Raw genomic sequence first — 17,669 nt, forward strand, 5'->3', positions numbered from 1 at the left:
CTTTAGTAGGGGGGGGGGTACTAATCAGCACTCATGGAGGTATTGAGAGGTCTCCAGATTCTTACATTTAGCACTTTGAAAGACACTTATATAAGTATAGGTATCCACTGCTAGCTAGTTGTGTGCTTTATGATGTAAGATTGCGTTGAAATTTATTAGTTAAACCATGATAGGTACGCACAAATGGCAACTGAATCGACCGCTTACAAAACTAAACAGCGCCACCTACCGCGCACAAACTGGCATTGCCAATAAACGTCAAACATTATTTCGGGCATTTTCACATGTTTTTCAACGATTTGTTTATTAGCATAATTAGTCGACCACACTTTCAGCCTTTTTTGAAAAAATATGTTTCCTATAAATAACCAAAATCTGCAATAATAAAAACAAGCGACAGCAGCGAGAACTGGAGCAGTATGTTTGGCGGGAAAGCAAAGACCGTCAAAACGCCTTAAAGTCAACGTCTCTACTAAAGCCTTTTGCATTGTAGAAATCAATCGTATACAACCCCATCATTCGTTCAGCTTCACTAAATACATCACTTAAAATACAACTGTAAAAACGTTCAGGCCTACAATCAAGAATCCCAGCACAATATAGTTTGAAATACAGTATACAACATACATAGAGAGCCTTCATTCGGTATTGACTTCAATATTTTAAAGGGGAAATGTTCCATAAGAATGCATCAAACGTTCAAAATATCATAAAGTGCCTTCAAATCACACAGTACTTTTGGTCAACAAAACGAGTCTAAAGTACCCCCATCATTGCTGCAAATGTTATGCCAGAATATAACTCCCAAATAGGTGTGTAGATACATCAACATTTTTTAAACATAACTGATGATTTTACTTAGAAATCTTTTTTATGTAAAAATAACTATTCAACATTCAAAGCGCCAGCTATCACTAGCCAACTAATAAACAAACACTTAGTTACTGAACCTAAAAAGTGCATTTTTGCAGTTTTATTACCATTAATTTTCAATAGCACTGTCTTACAGCCCAGAAATAGTTGACATGCAAGTAAAAATGCAAGCTAGCGATTTACTAAGCAGCCATTTCACTGAAAGGTACTACTCAATATTTAAAGGCCAGCAGAGGTTAGCAAAGGCATTATAGAAATGTCAATAATTCATGTCATAGCACCAACTGTTGCCAGTCAGCAACTACAACAGTTCCAATCACAATATTTTGGTAGTTTATGACTGGCATGTTTGATCCCCATTTTCACAATCAAAATAAAGATTTTTTTTTTTACGGTCACCATGCTTTAGATCACTCTTAGCAGGATGTACTGTATTATATTTTAGTGGCAAACCAAAACCATTTATGCAGTGGCTAAACTTAACAGTTTAGCATTGTCAGAGCAACCAGAAAAATAATGGTTCAAAGTACAGTATTTGAATACAAAATGTGCACATGATTACAAGCAGAAATGGAGCCCCACGTCATTGCTGAAATATTTAGAAACCAAACAGTGGCGAAATGTTTAGTAGAAGTACATTTTGCCCTCAATATATCAAGGAATACAATTTCAATGAAACAGGTTTTAAAATGTGCTCCAAAGGTTTGTCCACAAAGATGTGCATAACAATAATCACTTCATTCTTCGGATTTAAAAGTATTTTTGTATACAACACAAAATTTGGCTCACTTTAAGCGACATAGTCTACTATGTTTCATTATTAGAATGGTAACAAATACAATGGGATATTTTGATTTTACTGTGGTATTTTTTTCTTTTACTTAATAATCACTTTAAAAACTAGGCTATATTTGCAACGTAAAAGTACATCTTCTATTGAAGCTTCATGAAACTCTTAATCTTGATCATTATATCAACTAAACCATTGTTTTCAAATACAATCCATATAAGTTCACATAAATCTTACAAAAACATTATCTCAGTTCCAATCCATTAGAAACTGCTTCAAAGTGCTTAAGATGTCTTTCAAAACAAAGCAGCTATCCAAAATTTGCATTTTAATAAATGTCATGAGGGTGAAAGCAATAACTTCTCCATTCCCTGTGTAAACAGGTTCACCATGCTCTTTGAGCAATCCCCAGACCCTTTCCTTGGTGCACACTTTGTCATATTAGTGCAATTTCCCATTCTTGCTTACTCAATCGTACGAATATGTTCTCCACGGATAATGTGTGAAGAAAACTCGTATCGATCTCGACTGCGGTGGCCGCACACGTTACACTCGAAAGGGTCACGGAAGCCATGGCAGCCCATGTGTAGAGTGTACATCACGTGGTCAAGAAAGATCACCTGACAGTGCAGACAATTGTATGCCCTCATGTATTCCCCATCAGGCCCCATTACCCGATAGGCCAACCCTCCTTCCGAGGCAGGTGGCCTTGGCTGTCCTCCCCCTTCTTGTAGCTGGGGCACATCTTCCCTCGCTGGTGTACTTGCTGCATCTTGCGTGGCACTGGAGTTTCCGGTTCTTGACTGACCTGTGCTGCAATTAGCTTGGCCTTGGAACAGACGTCGGCCTCTCTCGTCGTGGCTGCTCTCAGTGTCTGTGGAATCGGGGCAACTATTGCTGGGCGAAGACGCCACTGCTGCTGTTGCTCTACCGTGAAACCCCAGAGATGCTCTGTCTCTTGGCAATCGTTGCTCCGATGTGCCCTTCTGTCTGCCGGACGACTGGAACCCATGCCCTGGAAGGGGTGATCCTTGGCTCCTAGGGCTTGGCTGGCCCACTGTATGAGAATAGACCGCACCAATTACTGGTGCATAGTCTTCTATTGAGTTGGGAGGGTTCGGGATGGCGAGGCTTGGAGATGGAGGCTGAATGCGATTGCTTTCACTGCTGTGTAAGACCAAAGGCTGCAGTGAAGGTGACTGCGACAACAGTGGCCTGACTCCGAGATATGTAGACATTGCTTGTTCCACACAATGAGGTGCCTCATTTTGATCCGAGCTTACCATTTGTTCACAGCGAATATCAGATAAATCCAAATTATGACGCTTCTGGTCTGCAAATAAACATCAAGAAAAATCTTTAAATAGGAATATGCTTTTAACTCAAATCATTATTACATAAGTAAACAAATCACTATGTATAATATAAACTTCAAGTATTGCATGTTAAGTAAAAACAAAATCATGCTTACTAAAGAGCTTCTGTGGGGTGGAGCTTTTGCGTTTTGCCAAGAAGCTGCCTGGCAGCTGGTCCGGTAGGGGTATTCTGTCTGAACCAGCCTCCAGTAACCCGTCAGCAACCGGCTGATCCAAATGGACCCTAATGTCTGCGTCTGCTGAACCAGATCACAAAACTGACCGTTAACAAAAGTGTCATAGGTCAGTTTTGTAAAATCATTTCGTCACTAACAATGACTTTATACAACTCAAATGGCATAGGCATCGTGGAATTATTGTCGCTTTAATATTAAACATTTACACATCCAAGTAAAATCGTGTACCTTCTTGATTTCTGGTAGAAAGCTGCTGCTGGTATGCAGGGCAACGCTCCAGGTGTTCTTCTAGTGAGCTGCGCTGCTTATAGCAGCGTGAACAGTGGCTGCACTTGTATGGCTTTCCAACTGTGGAGAGAAAAAGGGGCAGTATGGTGTCTTCTAGTACTTCCAGTAACTTTATATAGGAACGAATATAGGTGTCAAGATTCTACGGAAACTATAGTAATATATATATAATTTGTTACTTGGTTAATCTTTTTGGAGAAAACACATCCAACCCTCTTTTAATGTCCCTGTAAAATCCATTGCATCGTTTCATTACAAATAACCTTGAGGTGTCATCTATATATATAAAAAAGGGAAATTTGTGAATGTGTCTGTTCGAAATGTTTAGCATACTTCCCAACATGCAACAAACTTGAAATTTGGCACGTGGGTAGCTTCCAGACTGGACACAATGTGGGGGGGGGTGCAATAATGAATATATTTTGCACGGCAAGTGAGCGGTGACGTCACATCTGTGATGTCACCCGCATACAGCAACGTCACGCAGTGTGTGCCTGCTGACGTCACACATCCTCCCCCCCCCCACCAAGTCTCGGGCGAAGTCAGGTAATAAAGCTAGTTAAAGTATAAACATGAAATTACCATAACGTATAAAACTGCACTACAGAAAAATGTTCCCGCATTTCCGATTAGCACCGTTAGCTATGGACGGTGAGAAAGTTAAACGTACATCCATGAAGATGACGTTTTTTTTCGTGAACTATAAGTCTAAAATTTTTAATAAATTACGATGGAGAAAAAGGTTTAAAATGACGGGTGGATAAAGACTCACTGAAACCAAATTTTCAACAAATCCTTTTTCATTACATGGTTAAACATATTGTTTCCAAACAAATTTCAGATATCACTTTATTAGCTTCAACGGACGTGAAATGAGTGTAAAGTACACGCGAATATATAAAGAAAGGATATGTCGTCATACCTGAGTGCGTACGAAGGTGGCCCATCAGAGCATCTCTTCGACGGCAGGCATAGCTACACAAGTGGCACTTGAACGGCTTCTCGTCAGTATGAAGCTTGATGTGGCGCAGCAGGTTCCCTTTTTGTGTAAATGAGGCACCACATTGGCTGCACTGGAAAGGACGCTCACCTGCATGCAGATCACGATTCATCCCCACATTATAAATCAAGATTTTTTTTTTCCAATGAGACCACTACTAACATGAAATACTTGCTTCGATGTTTTTATTCCTTGCAGATCTAGGGAGCTAAGTAGGGTCGAGCCTGGGTAGTGCTTGGCTGAGTGACCACCATTAAAGGCCATGTTGTCAGCTGCAGGCAGTGCAGGTAAATTAATTGTTGTATTGTACCATACTCCAATATTTATGTTCCCTGCCTTCACCAACCTGCACTATTATAGTAAAGTATTGTCAAATTGACGAATTGGCGGTACACCGGTGCAGCGTGACACACCGATCCTCATAAAAGTCTGACAATGCCACTGCTGCCCTTTACTGAGTTGCTGACTCTGCATCAGAAGTTGCCTTAGATTCAGCAGCGCCTTTCCCATTAAAATGTGCGACATGAGTCAATCTTTAAGATACCACTGTCTGCCAAGAAATTATTCCGGAAATTAATCCAGGAATCGTCCGACCAAGCCTCGAGCATGAGTCAAATATGCCTTTTGAACACGGAGACAATCGTCATCAGGCTGAGTGCTATGTGCCAACAGACTGTGAAGCTTCATGTTCAGCTGCTCATAACATTTGTCTTCGACTGCATTGACATCACGACAACTGATTTTGCCGCACCCCATAATATTTTCTGACCGGGGTGGCGAATCGCAGGAAAATAAATAATTATAGCGATTTTATTTTATAAAGCGCACTGATATACCGCCAATACGTTAAAATATGACCTGCATGGCATGGGGAGGCCGCTCGTCCAGCAATGGCTTACAAAAGGGTTATGCATGTACATGGTTTTTGTGCGAATACAAACAATGATAACATTTTCATGAAAGCCAAATTTTCCATTGCTCTATTTTGAAATGTTTTACTATACATACAATCAAAACAAAACTTGTCAGTTGCTTATGATTAAGTTGTGTAACATATTCACATTCAGCCATTCTCACCAGTGTGGCTGCGCTTGTGCACCATAAGAACATTGGGGCCAATGCACACCATGCCGCACACATCGCATGCCAACTTGCTGCTGCCATTGCCACTTGAAAATCGTCTCGTTTCCCCTGGTGACCCAAAGTGCCCTCTCTCCTCGCTGCCTTCATCTAATGCGCCACAGCCCAACATGGACCCGTAGCCATCTGGCTTTCCATCCTCATGGCAGCCCGCATCCTCCATCCCATTGGTCAGTTCATCCTGCGCATGCACACCCTCCACTTCTTCTTCCTCCTCCTCTTCCCCACCACTGCTGATAACTTCTGTTTTCACCGAGCTTCCTGGACAAGGATGATAGCAATGCCTATTTTAAAAAAAAGTACACTTGCTTGGCTAGACAAAGGGATTTTTTTTACTTTATAATCTTCAAGTTAATAGTGTCCACTTTGAGAAATGTTATGTTCAATATACACAAGTGCAGCACCTTGAGGGTTCACTATACAATTATTACTCAACATGTTTTTATAGAAACTAAAGTTCATCCTGCTTACAAAATACAATGCCTTTGGATAAGTGCTAAATCTCAGTACCTGTGCAAGCAAAAACCCACAAAATACTGCAGTATCCACAGAAACACCACTAGTGCTTTATGTCCATGATCATGCTTCGCATGCCAATTAAGGGCAGGTCAAGAGTGAAAGATATGCTTCTTGTGTCCTAAACTTTTGGCCTGTTATTTATTTAGAACTGGACCATTTTACAGAAAATGTTATGGCCACTAACAACAATAACCACCGGATGAAATGTAAACTCACAGCAATATTTTAGTGTTTACTAGGGCCTTGAGATAAATGCAGTGCATCAAAATGATTGTACTCATAAACTGCACAGCCCTAGTGAAGAGAAATTTCACCAAAAGGAAACACTGAATTGGCCCTTTTATGGACCTTTAAAATTAGTTTTTTTCGAAAAAAAAGGAGCTGATGACATTTTTAGCAATAGGATGGTTCAGACAGAACATTCTATCTTCACATTTAGACCAAAAAATCCATTAGTAAATGTATACTTGCCCTTCTACGACAAACCTTGTGAAAATCAATTTTATGGAGACTTCTTAAAAATGTTTACCCGTTTCTGCAGACAACTGTCTCATTTTCTACACAACAGCTAAATATAATTCTAGCACAACATAGGACTCAATTATGCCTTGTTGACAGGTTATAAAGGAAAGTTTAAAAATATTCTTAAAATAATTACAAAGTTCAGCTAAATTTCTTTCCTCTTTTCAAACTTTGTATCATTACAAAAGAACAAATATCAGTAACTGCATTGGCTATGTTACTAATAGTTATCTATACTATTATTTAACATTGATATTTATTCCATGTCACAGTAAACCATGAATGCGCAAAAATAGTACAACCAGCCATCTGGAGAAAAAAAAACCCGCAGTGCCAGCAAAAAGAGGAGCGAGTTTGAGCTGCAGGGAAAGTGGAAACGGTTTGCGGGAATGCATCTTAAAGTGGACGAGAAGGCTAAAGAAAACAACATTATGCGTAAAAACTACTGTGGTAAGCTGCTTTAAATGTATTCCCTTAACATAGCACCCACATAATCCCATGTGTTAAATGTACTGTATAGCTAAAGAACACCAACATTATACCATTCCTGGCAGAATTTGATTTTATAACAATATTGTAATTCTCTAAATTGCTTATGAGAATATGAATACGTTTTAAATTATATAAAATGTTATTGGGATATGGTTGTCTGTATATCGAAATCACTTAAAAATATTTGACATGTTAACATACAGAGAACCTTTAAATACAACCTACACGTCTAAGCAACTTTTTTCAAGCCTCTGAAAGTTGATGGTGTCGCCCAGATTAGTGACCAAGTCATCTTCTCCATTTGCATCCTTAACCATGATAGCTGTATGCCTATACAATTATATCTGCCCACAAATCACCCAGCTGCTGGGACATATATACTCAAATGTAGAATGTGTTATACACGACATCTCCAAACCACAAAAGGGCATGGGAACATTTGTTTTTGTTATATGGTACATAGCACCATAGCAACCACATACCTCGAGGTATTGTCTTAAAGCATTACAATTTGGGTAATATTTATTACGCAGTAATTGTAGATATTATTTTTTGATGAGGATTTTCCAGTACACGTGTTTACATTAATAACAAAATAAATAAGCAGACAATACGTCTCCTTAATATATCTATCCCTCCATGTAAGATATCAAGTATTTATACACATCACATCAGCCACAGGGCCTTCTGGGAGTGCTTAATTTTATCAGCATTATTTCAATACAAGCAACTCTGAACTGGTTTTTGCTGATGATACAATCCCAAAACTGGTCCAGTTTGCTTGTACTGAAACAATACTGATGAAATTATACACTCCAAGCTTTGTAAAAAATAATGTTACATTTATGTGGAAGGCAGGATACATTGTCCGCTTATTTATATTGTGCTTATATTGACAATCAGGAAAATTGTATGCATTTAATGTTTTTCAGAAACATATTAATTATGATATCAATATTTATTGTATCATTAAGTCTCCAAAAAACTCACCGAGTAAAGATTAGGAAGCCTATTCTTAAGGCAAACAATCCAATTCCTTGTCATGGTCGATTCAACTATTATACCTCGGGGACTGGTAACTTCTGTACCACCTCTTGGTCTGAAGTCAGAGCTTATCTTATGGAATTAGTATTCACTGCCACAGGAATAGAAAATGTTCACATTGCCTTAGAACAGCAAAGGAACGTAGCACCAGAATGGAAAGATAAAGTTTTTTTTCTAAGATGCCATATGAGTATTTTGGAAAATACTTTGCATAACAGTGTGACATAAAATAGGCAACAGGATCAACCAAAAAATGCTTTGATCATGATCACTGAGAAGTAATGAATGTTGGAATATTCTCATAATACATTCAGTAATCATTCCAAGAGTAGTAAGTACACTGGCCACCACCATTACTCAGCCCTCTTACCGTGAACGGCATGTCCTGGAGATGATCTGGGGCTGATGGGACCGCTGGCATGAGTCCCCATGCCAGATTCCAGACAACTTTTATCTGGAGACGATGCCCCGCTCCCTGTAAAAATACCCAACAAGTTCTCAGAAGTCAAAAATTGCACATGTAAATCAGAACCTAAACAAAAAAAAGTCGGCGTATTAAATAGACTGCATTTTGATTGTATAAGTTCTCTGAGATGCTCAAATAAGGAAATCATGCGTAGGGTTGTATATAACACACAAACAAAATCTCCCATGTGAGCCTAAATGAACAGAAATACCGCTTGTACAATATTTCTATATTTAGAAGCATTTACTTAAGCTGCATATTTGTACTCGGTGTGCTTGTCACTATTAGCATAAAACACTCACTTTCGAACCTGAGCAATATAATTTTTGCATGAGCATACACGAAATGCTATAATAGTAATGTGCATGTTTTATTGAACTTTCACTATTTCTCAAAATATTTCCTATTATTTCAATGTCCCTCTTCCACTTGGTTGCACTGTATAAACTAATTAATTATAACTTTTTTAACAATAAGAAATATACCCACAAAATAACTGTGGCTTGAAGCCGAGTCTAGACTATGGTATCTAAGTTGTAAGGTATTCTTGGAAGCTGCATTTCCTAGTTGTGGGTTGTACTTCATGTGCTTAGCATACAGGAGTACCGTTATGAATGTCGGAATGCCAAACATCATTGTGATTCTTCTTTTTGATGCGTTTTTTTTAGTTAGACATTGTGTATTTGTTGCTGTCATTTTACGTGGCATTTAGTCACCAAAAGTCCCCATGAATCCATAAAAATGGAAGGTTATGTGTGAATCCTATCTGGCAATGAGTAACTTTCCACAGCATCAATAATGGTTTTATTTTGGCATGCCAACTATGGAACCATGTATTAGTCCTGGTTACAATATTTAAAACATTACATTATGGTTTTCTATGCATTAATGTGATATAATACTGTCCTACCAACTGTATACATAATTTAGACTGAGACATTGACAAGACTCCGGAGTAAACTTTACCAATTATAGTAACTTATTTTCTCAAAAAATATTTTACTAGAAAAATGGTTGGTGTGTAAATAGTTTTTAGCCAAATTTGACTTCCATATAAATATATATATGCAAGTGTAGATGTAATAACAAACATGTGCATTGCATGTACAAAAGACAAATAAAAATAATATAATTTGTGGCCATTTTATCATTCAGATCACCAACTCCAATAGTTAAGAAAATGTGGCCATCATATAAGGCAGCAGAGAAAGACAAGTGTACCGTTTTCATTCTGCCAACACCAAACAGTTCTGATTGTACATAACTGATTCCAAATGAGAACAAAGCTTCTCTGCAGATGTATCTGTTACAAGTTAACAAAACTACCCCATGAGCCTTTAGATTGGACGATGCAATAGCAAAGAGCAGCATCCCAGCTATGAAGCCATGGTGAATCAAAGAATAGCATCCCATACTCTTTGGTTCTTTCGGTTACGTCACGTAGGTATAAAATAAATCATGACTTAACCGAAATAACCAGAGTATGGATTCCTGCAGTCACGAAAGCTTCAAATCAATAGCATCCCAGCTATATTTGGCAATCATACCCTTTTAACATCCTTAATTCCAATTGGTTGATTTCTAAAGTGATTTTATAATTGCAAATCTGACCACTCTTAATTGCTGATGGCAATAAAAGTGCAATTTTAGACTAGTACCTGAAAGTTGTGCATGTCCATTGGTCCCTTCAACTTCCATTGTTAAGGCACAAAGTTGAAGGCCTTTAAAAACACGCATAAAAATAAAAAATATAAACCTCCATTAAAAATATAATTTATTTCTTTTAACATTAAAATGGCTGTGCAGTATAAGCTAAAAAACATTTGGCAAACTCATCTGCATTAAGCAATCCCTGGTTGTAGTAATTAGCATTTATATGTAGTGTTTTGGAGTACATTTTATTATTGCTATCTAGTGTTTTGGAGTACATTCAGTTTATTATTCAGCAACATTTTATATATGAACTAAATAGAAATAGCACCTACACGTTGTAACACTTATGGAAAAGGTAATCGTTTTTTAATAGAAATGAACACTTCTTAAAGCATTCAGTCACTGATGAAAAAACAATTATAATATACTCAAGACAGAATTCTCATTAAATGTGGAAAATCTGTGGAAAATGTCGAGTGATGGTTGGTAACTATATTTTCTGATGGTCTTTTAACTACATTCCAATTAGATGTGCTGTGTGGTAAAACATACTTTAAATGCGTGAATTTCAATTAAAATGTAAGTCCATGCTTGAGAAAAGGTCTAATTTCAACTCCCAAATATTACCGAAGAAAGTTCTCTGTAGTGTAGGATAGTCCGTCGCAGCCAACCCTCGGGTCGAGGGAGGCAAGAAACAAACGATTCTGAACAAAAAATTACAATTTTGTTTTTATTATTAAGATTTGCAATAATTCGAGACAAAACTCAACTCTTTTGCAAGACATTATGGCATTTAAACTCAGGTAATCCTACATGCAAAGCACAAATCGACAGGGAAAACTTGATCTAATGTACCCTAAAAATCTAATTTTCATTTAGCTATATAGATGTACCATTTACAAATGATCAAGAAATGCCATTATTCACTGAACCAATAATGACAATAATAAAATTTGAATATTGCTTTCATAACCACTCTAAAAATGTTTTTTCCTTTAGTGACATTTTTAGAGTTGTAGCATGTGGATATGCAATGAAAATATGGATTTCAATTGATTTTCTAGCCACAACGTGTTGTCATGTAAAATGAAGTAACATTTACAGAAAACTACTAAAATTCTAAACTGTTATACAATTATTTTCATTATCCTTAAATATTACTCTTCTAAAATATTCTCCTTTATTAACAGGAAGTATGCCATCCCACGAGCATCTATTCCCCCCACATATCTTGCCCTTCTTCATGTCACTTCTCTCCCCCCCCTCTCCGCTTCTCTTTTCCACTAACTCAGAGTTAACATTCATCATATTTTATTAATATTTTTTTTAAACACTGGTAGGTTTTCTGAAAGCTGCAGGTCATGGCTTGTCAATTGAAACCCAACTTTACCATCTGTCCTTCATAACTAACAGATGGTAGGCTATTGCACTATACAGTTGCTGTTAAATCAAATAAGGCAACATATAATTTATACAAATTATGGGCTCGAGTACAGGAAATGTTCGTAAAATCCGGCAGGCTGCGATTATAGTAGGATTTGAAATTCCATAAGAGAATGTGTGAAAAAAATCAAAGAAAGTATACATAAGATCACAATGTTTGGGGAGTGACAGTGGTTGGAAAAGGATTACATAACTCTCAGTGCACCAAGCCCATCAGCTGGCTTCAGATCATCATAACGTGCACTACAGCCAGTCTGTGGTTGACCTAATCATATTTTTGTTTCATGTGAATTAGCAATTCACATTATTAAGTTACATTCATATTAATGAAGTGATTTATGTAATATTACGAGATATTTGAATTTGTTTTCCTTTCACAATCAACTTACGAGTGGTCCTGATCACACCTAAATTATATTCTTATTTTATGATGATGTATTGCATGTCGTCCTGCAGTGTCTCAGAAGATGCGGCAGGTAAGGCGATATACTCTCACAAAGGCTATTCACAGTGACAAGGTAATTTCCGAAAGTTGAATTGGAGAAACCAAGGTATAACACACAAATGAAAATACAACAGTGCATGTATATCTCAGGCGATTATTGAAGGTGGACTAGGATCACAATTATGAAATAAAGAGGTAAAAATAAAGAGGTAGGCTGAAGTGCTTTTGGAAAATTAATTTAATAATAAAAAGAGTAACATACCAATGTGTCTAAAGAGGAAGGTTTTTAAAAAGTGCATACTGTCGCATGAATCAGAGAAATAAAAACTGAAAACTAATCCAAAGCATGTAAAGTGCATTCTGGGAATTAAATTGAGTGACAAAAAGAGGAATACATGGATTAGAGAACAAATGCAAATCAGATATAAATGGACTATTAAGAAAAGTGGATTTAAGGCACACTGCTAGAAGGATGATGGTTGATAGAAAAGACTGGTGATGGAATTGGTGCCAAGAGTAAAGATGCCAACACAGACATGCCCGAGATTACCACTATGGAGAAAGAGCGATTAGATCAGTTCATGTGCAGGAGCAATGCAGATTATGGCATCACAATACCATGAGGATGATGATGACATGATGCTTCATCCAGCAGTAGACAGGTAATCCTGATGATGATTAAGACAAATTAGTATACATTACACTATGTAACACAATTTTTGTTCCTAGGTACTAAGTGTTATTTTTTAATTGCTTATGCCTATAAAGTATATAAAATTGCTATTATTCCTCACAAACTTTGCTTTTGTGACCAGGACTTTACCTGAACGAAAGACACAAATGCACACGTTTTCTCATTGAAAATAGGTAAATTAAAAATATCACTGTCCTGGTCACAAAAGCAAAGTTTGTGAGGAACAATAGCCATTTTCTGTACTTTTGAGACATAAGCAATTAGGAAATTACACTTACTAACTAGGAACATTTTTTTTTGTTACACAGTGTTATTCAAAGTAACTGAGAGTGCATGAGCAAAGTTCAAGGTTTGGGTAAGAAAAAAAGCACAACTGGCTTCAGGTCAGGAATGTAAGGGAAAAGAGATGGGAATGCCTTAAATGAATTCCAGGTCTTGCAAGCCAGTTTTTTTTACAGACAGCAAAAAAACCTGAATGTTTTACACCAGCCACTGTGATTAAAACCTGGAAACTGTCTAGCTTGGCTCTTGAGCATGCTTTGCTTTTCAGGGGACACACTGAAAATTGATGACAACGACCTGAATGTACATAACAGAAATCAACGGGAAAATAAGAATAGCAACCAATTCCAAAAGAATGACCACAAAGAGCGGTGGTAGCTAGACAGTGGCTAACAGGGCATTTTATCCCGAGTTACTCGTAGTTGACAAATCAAGATTTTAAGTTGCATTTTAAAAAATTATTGCGAATCACTCATCTCATTGCTTTCTATGACCAAGCAGTTTTACAGACCTTGGAACAACACATGTATTTATAATAGAAGGTATGTTTTCTTTCTGGAAAAAGGTAAACATTTCATGCAAGATGCATAGTGTTTGCCTTTAGTAGACAAGACAGTGGAATGAAACAGAGTAGACAGCAACCTATTGAAATGGACACATTAACATCTCAACTGCAATGCTGCCGATAACATTGAACTTGTTATCTCGCGAGTCAGTTGATCAGAAGTATGTGTACCCATGGTCAATTCTACCTTCATGCTGCATTCATAGACTGTTTCTGTGCATATGTCTGAGGCAATAAAACAATCACCCAACATAAATTGTTAATGTCAGAATTTCAAATTCCCTAAAAGTAGAACCTGTAGTAAATTGTGCCTTACATCATTTTTTATAAGGTCTACTGAATGTAATATTGCAGAAAATTCAAACTCATATTTACTTGGTGTAATGAAATCCCATTTTTTTAAAACAAGATAACCAAGACTTGACTAATTTTGTGTTTGCAATTCTCTGCATGACTTTTGCATGCATAATGTATCGGACTTATTATTTTTATTTCAGCCACAACTTTGAAAACTCTGCAATATATGTCTACGAACAAACCACACTGAGTCACCCCATCTTATCAGATTTCAAAAGCAGGATTCAGCCTTGTTAGTTCTTGGATGAGAGAGTGCCCGAGTTGCTGTGGCTTTGAACTGCGAAATTGATAGGTGATGGTAGGCTGCAAATGGATTCTGGAACTCATCTGTACAGAGCATTTGAATGTTATCCCCTTCTATACAAGGATTTTCTCAAGAAACACTCTGGTTTACTCTCACATGCCAAATACTGGAAATTGGCCATACATCCCAATGCAGAATCCTCCTGAAAAAGATCACTAAGACTCAGTGGGGCTTTACTGGGTAATCATAAAAATTGTAATATACTTTACCCAGTTATTTAAACTAGTTTTAAATTATCCTGGCCCGTTATCAAAATATATTCATTGTGGAATGAGAAGCCTTATCTTGCAGTACTACCCTCTCCTCTTACTTTCAAATATCAAGGGCATATTTATATGGTTGCACGCCCTATAACTACATGAATACATTCAGAGGTGATTTTAGTGAAAAATATTTTTTTTAATCGGGTTTTAATAAAAAAAAATACAAACTGAAGCATAAAACGAGGTATAATGCAAAAGTATGTTTAATAAACATTAAATGCCCTCAATTGTTACCATTAAATAGCGGTCTTAGATACCGTACTGTAATATTTCAGACACAAAAGAATCAGGTTGCGATTACAGTGAAAGAGAGACTATCTTAAAAAACTGGAAATATTCAACATATCAGTGCCATTCTGTGCAACAGACAAGCAAGCCCCTGTTATTACGACACACACTATCACACAAAAGGCATTCACAACTGCTGCACACGACTGCAGCGGCCGGGATAATACGAAAAAGAGACGACAGATAAAACTGGGAAGCCTTAGATTAAATGAGAACAGATAAGAGAGAGCCGAGAGACCAACACAAGTGGGCTTCCAACCGAGTACAGTAACCACCACGCTGTTACCACGATCAATCCCTGCAGGCTCAGCCATTGGAAAGCCAAGAAGATTCGCGTGGCGAGGGAGCGGCGGCTATGATTAAAGCTGACTTACACAATCGCAAGGCACACAGGGGCTCTCCCTCCGACCACCGTTAGAATAGCCACAGGATATAAACGTGCATAATTGCTATACATTATCTACGAATATACCGCTGTATACGGTACACCGATAGCGAGATGTTTAAAGGGATGGTAATGCACGCATGCATTCGGATAAGTGCATTAGCCAATGCAATGTTGAAATGCGTTTGGAAACATTCTAAAGGTGAAGAATTACGATAAAAGTTAAACACTGTTATGCACTACATAAGGTCTGTGTTGAACTACATTAAGTATTCTGATTATACTGTACAGTAGTTTGTTTTGCTGCTCCGCCAGATTAAAATAATTCAAGGTTCCCGTGGTATTTATAGTAGTTCCAGCACTGTATGCAGTGTGCCTATAGCAACACAGTACTGTGCAGTATACTTTATAGCACTGTACATGGTGCATAATACAACACAGCCCATCGTTTAAACACATGCATAATCCTTCCACACTATCTTATTTGCGTTGCTTTTAAAACACCACACATCACAAGCATCGCCGTATCGCATTGCCACCGAAACAAACCCTCCAGCCCGAGCTTGTTGGCCTCGAGACTGTACTGCGAAAGAGTATTCCCGACAACACTGTACCAACTTATATTTACACACACACATATACATACACACACATACATACACACATATACATACACGTGCACCGTTCACGTGCCCCAGTATGAAGTACTAACGACTTGCTCTGCTGTACTCTACACGTGTGCATTGGTGGTGAGGTGGGGGTGGGTGGGGGTGGTGGGGGGGTGGTGTTGGTGGTGGGGGGGGTGGTGTTGGGGGGGGTGATGGTGAGTGGTGGTGGGGGGGGGTGGTTGTGGGGGGGGGGTGGTGGTGGTGGGTGGCGGTTTGTGGTGGTGGTGGGGGGTGGTGGTGGTGGGGGGTGGTGGTGGTGGGGGGTGGTGGTGGTGGGGGGTGGTGGTGGGGGGGGGGTGGTGGTGGGGGGGGGGTGGTGGTGGGGGGTGGTGGTGGTGGTGACCCAAGTTCGGAGCGTTTCGACTCCCCCCTCCTGCCCTCGGCCGTGTTGTTATTTCTCATTGCGCTTATCGGTGTGCAGTTATCGTATCGCTCTACACTACTTCATCAATTAATTAACGCGACCCCCTCCAATACTTACAAGGCGAAAACGCCTGCTGTTTACACAAGTGGACGGCTTCAAGAACGCTGTCAATTCCGGCATTTGATTAAAGTCCGTTACTCAGAAGCCGGTTTTCACACAGAAACAAGTCAATAAGACACCACCTCTTCTTTAACTTACACGAGTTTAAACGACAAAACAATTACAAACAAGTCCACTTTTGGTGTTACATTCAACGGGCCTCTGCTCACTTCAATCCGACCTGCTCTGCAGAGATACTACTACACATGTACAGTGCTCACCTTCCTCATCGGCGTCTTTACATTAATCGGCGAACGCAATCAACAGCGCCGGAAATACGTTCCAAGTCATCGGCAAGTCAATCTTTCTATACATAAACAATAACGAGAAACGCCGACGGACGCTCAGCACTAAAACACACGCACACACACACACAAAACCTCGTTGCAAATAATCGACGGGGCCTCAATCTCGCTCCACGTTACATAACCACGTCGCGACGGCTCTCGCATCGCAAAGAGCGGCGCCGCCACCTCGCCTCGCCAGCCCCGCGTTGCCTTTCTTCATCCCCCCACCCACAACCAACCAACCACTGACCAACCAACCAACAACCACGTACGAGACAAACCCGGCCTCATAAACAACCACGGCAACAAACGCACTCATTGCACGCTATCAACAACGGCGACGATGCCGATGGATGGTTGATGGTAGTGGCAATGGGTGAGGATGATAACAGTGACCCATTGGGTCGTCAGGGGAACGAACGTGCGAAATCCCCCCCCCCCGACCCGAGCCCCGAGTCCGAACCCCGAGCCCCGAGCGCCGAGTCCGACCCCTGAGCCCGAGTCCGACCCGAGTCGAGCCGAGCTCACCCCCGAGGCGGCCGCCGCCGTCGTCGCACGCGCCGAGGCGCCGAGCTCAGCGCGAGCCGCGCGCGCGCAGCGGGGGGGGGGGCCCGCGGGGGGTGGGGTGGCAAAGGGGGAGGGGGCGGAGCAAGTGGAGTGCGAGGTGGGGGGGGTCGTTGAAGCTCAGCACAAGGGGATTGCGTGGCGGGGGACGGCACGAGAGGCGGGGGGCGGGGTGAGGGTGGAAGGGGGCGGGGCGGGGGGAGGGGCTCTACGGGGTGGAGATTCCAGCGACACTGAACTGCTGATGAGGCGCCGTTTGTCG

At 39.7% G+C, this 17,669-nt stretch overlaps 1 protein-coding gene across 8 annotated transcripts; it reads right to left on the minus strand.

Annotated features, from left to right (window-relative positions):
• Window positions 1-277: 277 nt before the first annotated feature.
• Window positions 278-17,460, minus strand: LOC144940825 (ikaros family zinc finger protein-like). 8 transcript variants are annotated; one of them, XM_078867296.1, is made up of 10 exons: window positions 17,372-17,460; window positions 12,846-12,895; window positions 10,967-11,043; window positions 10,345-10,407; window positions 8,591-8,695; window positions 5,581-5,904; window positions 4,426-4,593; window positions 3,444-3,563; window positions 3,135-3,278; window positions 278-2,996 (listed from the first exon to the last, which is right to left on the minus strand). In XM_078867296.1, the coding sequence occupies exons 4-10, from the start codon at window positions 10,382-10,384 to the stop codon at window positions 2,128-2,130; spliced, it is 1,770 nt and encodes a 589-aa protein (XP_078723422.1). In that variant the 5' UTR covers window positions 10,385-10,407; window positions 10,967-11,043; window positions 12,846-12,895; window positions 17,372-17,460; the 3' UTR covers window positions 278-2,127. The 8 variants fall into 8 exon arrangements, with proteins under 8 accessions (XP_078723422.1, XP_078723414.1, XP_078723442.1 ...); XM_078867288.1 differs by lacking the exon at window positions 10,967-11,043 and having other exon boundaries at window positions 17,372-17,454; XM_078867316.1 differs by lacking the exon at window positions 12,846-12,895 and having other exon boundaries at window positions 17,372-17,419.
• Window positions 17,461-17,669: the final 209 nt, after the last annotated feature.

Source organism: Lampetra fluviatilis, chromosome 2 (assembly GCF_964198595.1).
Source record: "Lampetra fluviatilis chromosome 2, kcLamFluv1.1, whole genome shotgun sequence".
In the NCBI taxonomy this organism is placed as follows: domain Eukaryota; kingdom Metazoa; phylum Chordata; class Hyperoartia; order Petromyzontiformes; family Petromyzontidae; genus Lampetra; species Lampetra fluviatilis.

Bases quoted from the DNA above. Each gene is read 5' to 3' on its own strand.
- LOC144940825 (XM_078867268.1), bottom strand. From the start codon at position 10,423: ATGCGTGTTTTTAAAGGCCTTCAACTTTGTGCCTTAACAATGGAAGTT. The intron at 8,696-10,344 runs GTACTAGTCTAA...GTATTTTTACAG, and splicing joins TGGACATGCACAACTTTCAG to GGAGCGGGGCATCGTCTCCA. The intron at 3,279-3,443 runs GTACACGATTTT...GATCTGGTTCAG, and splicing joins TTCTACCAGAAATCAAGAAG to CAGACGCAGACATTAGGGTC.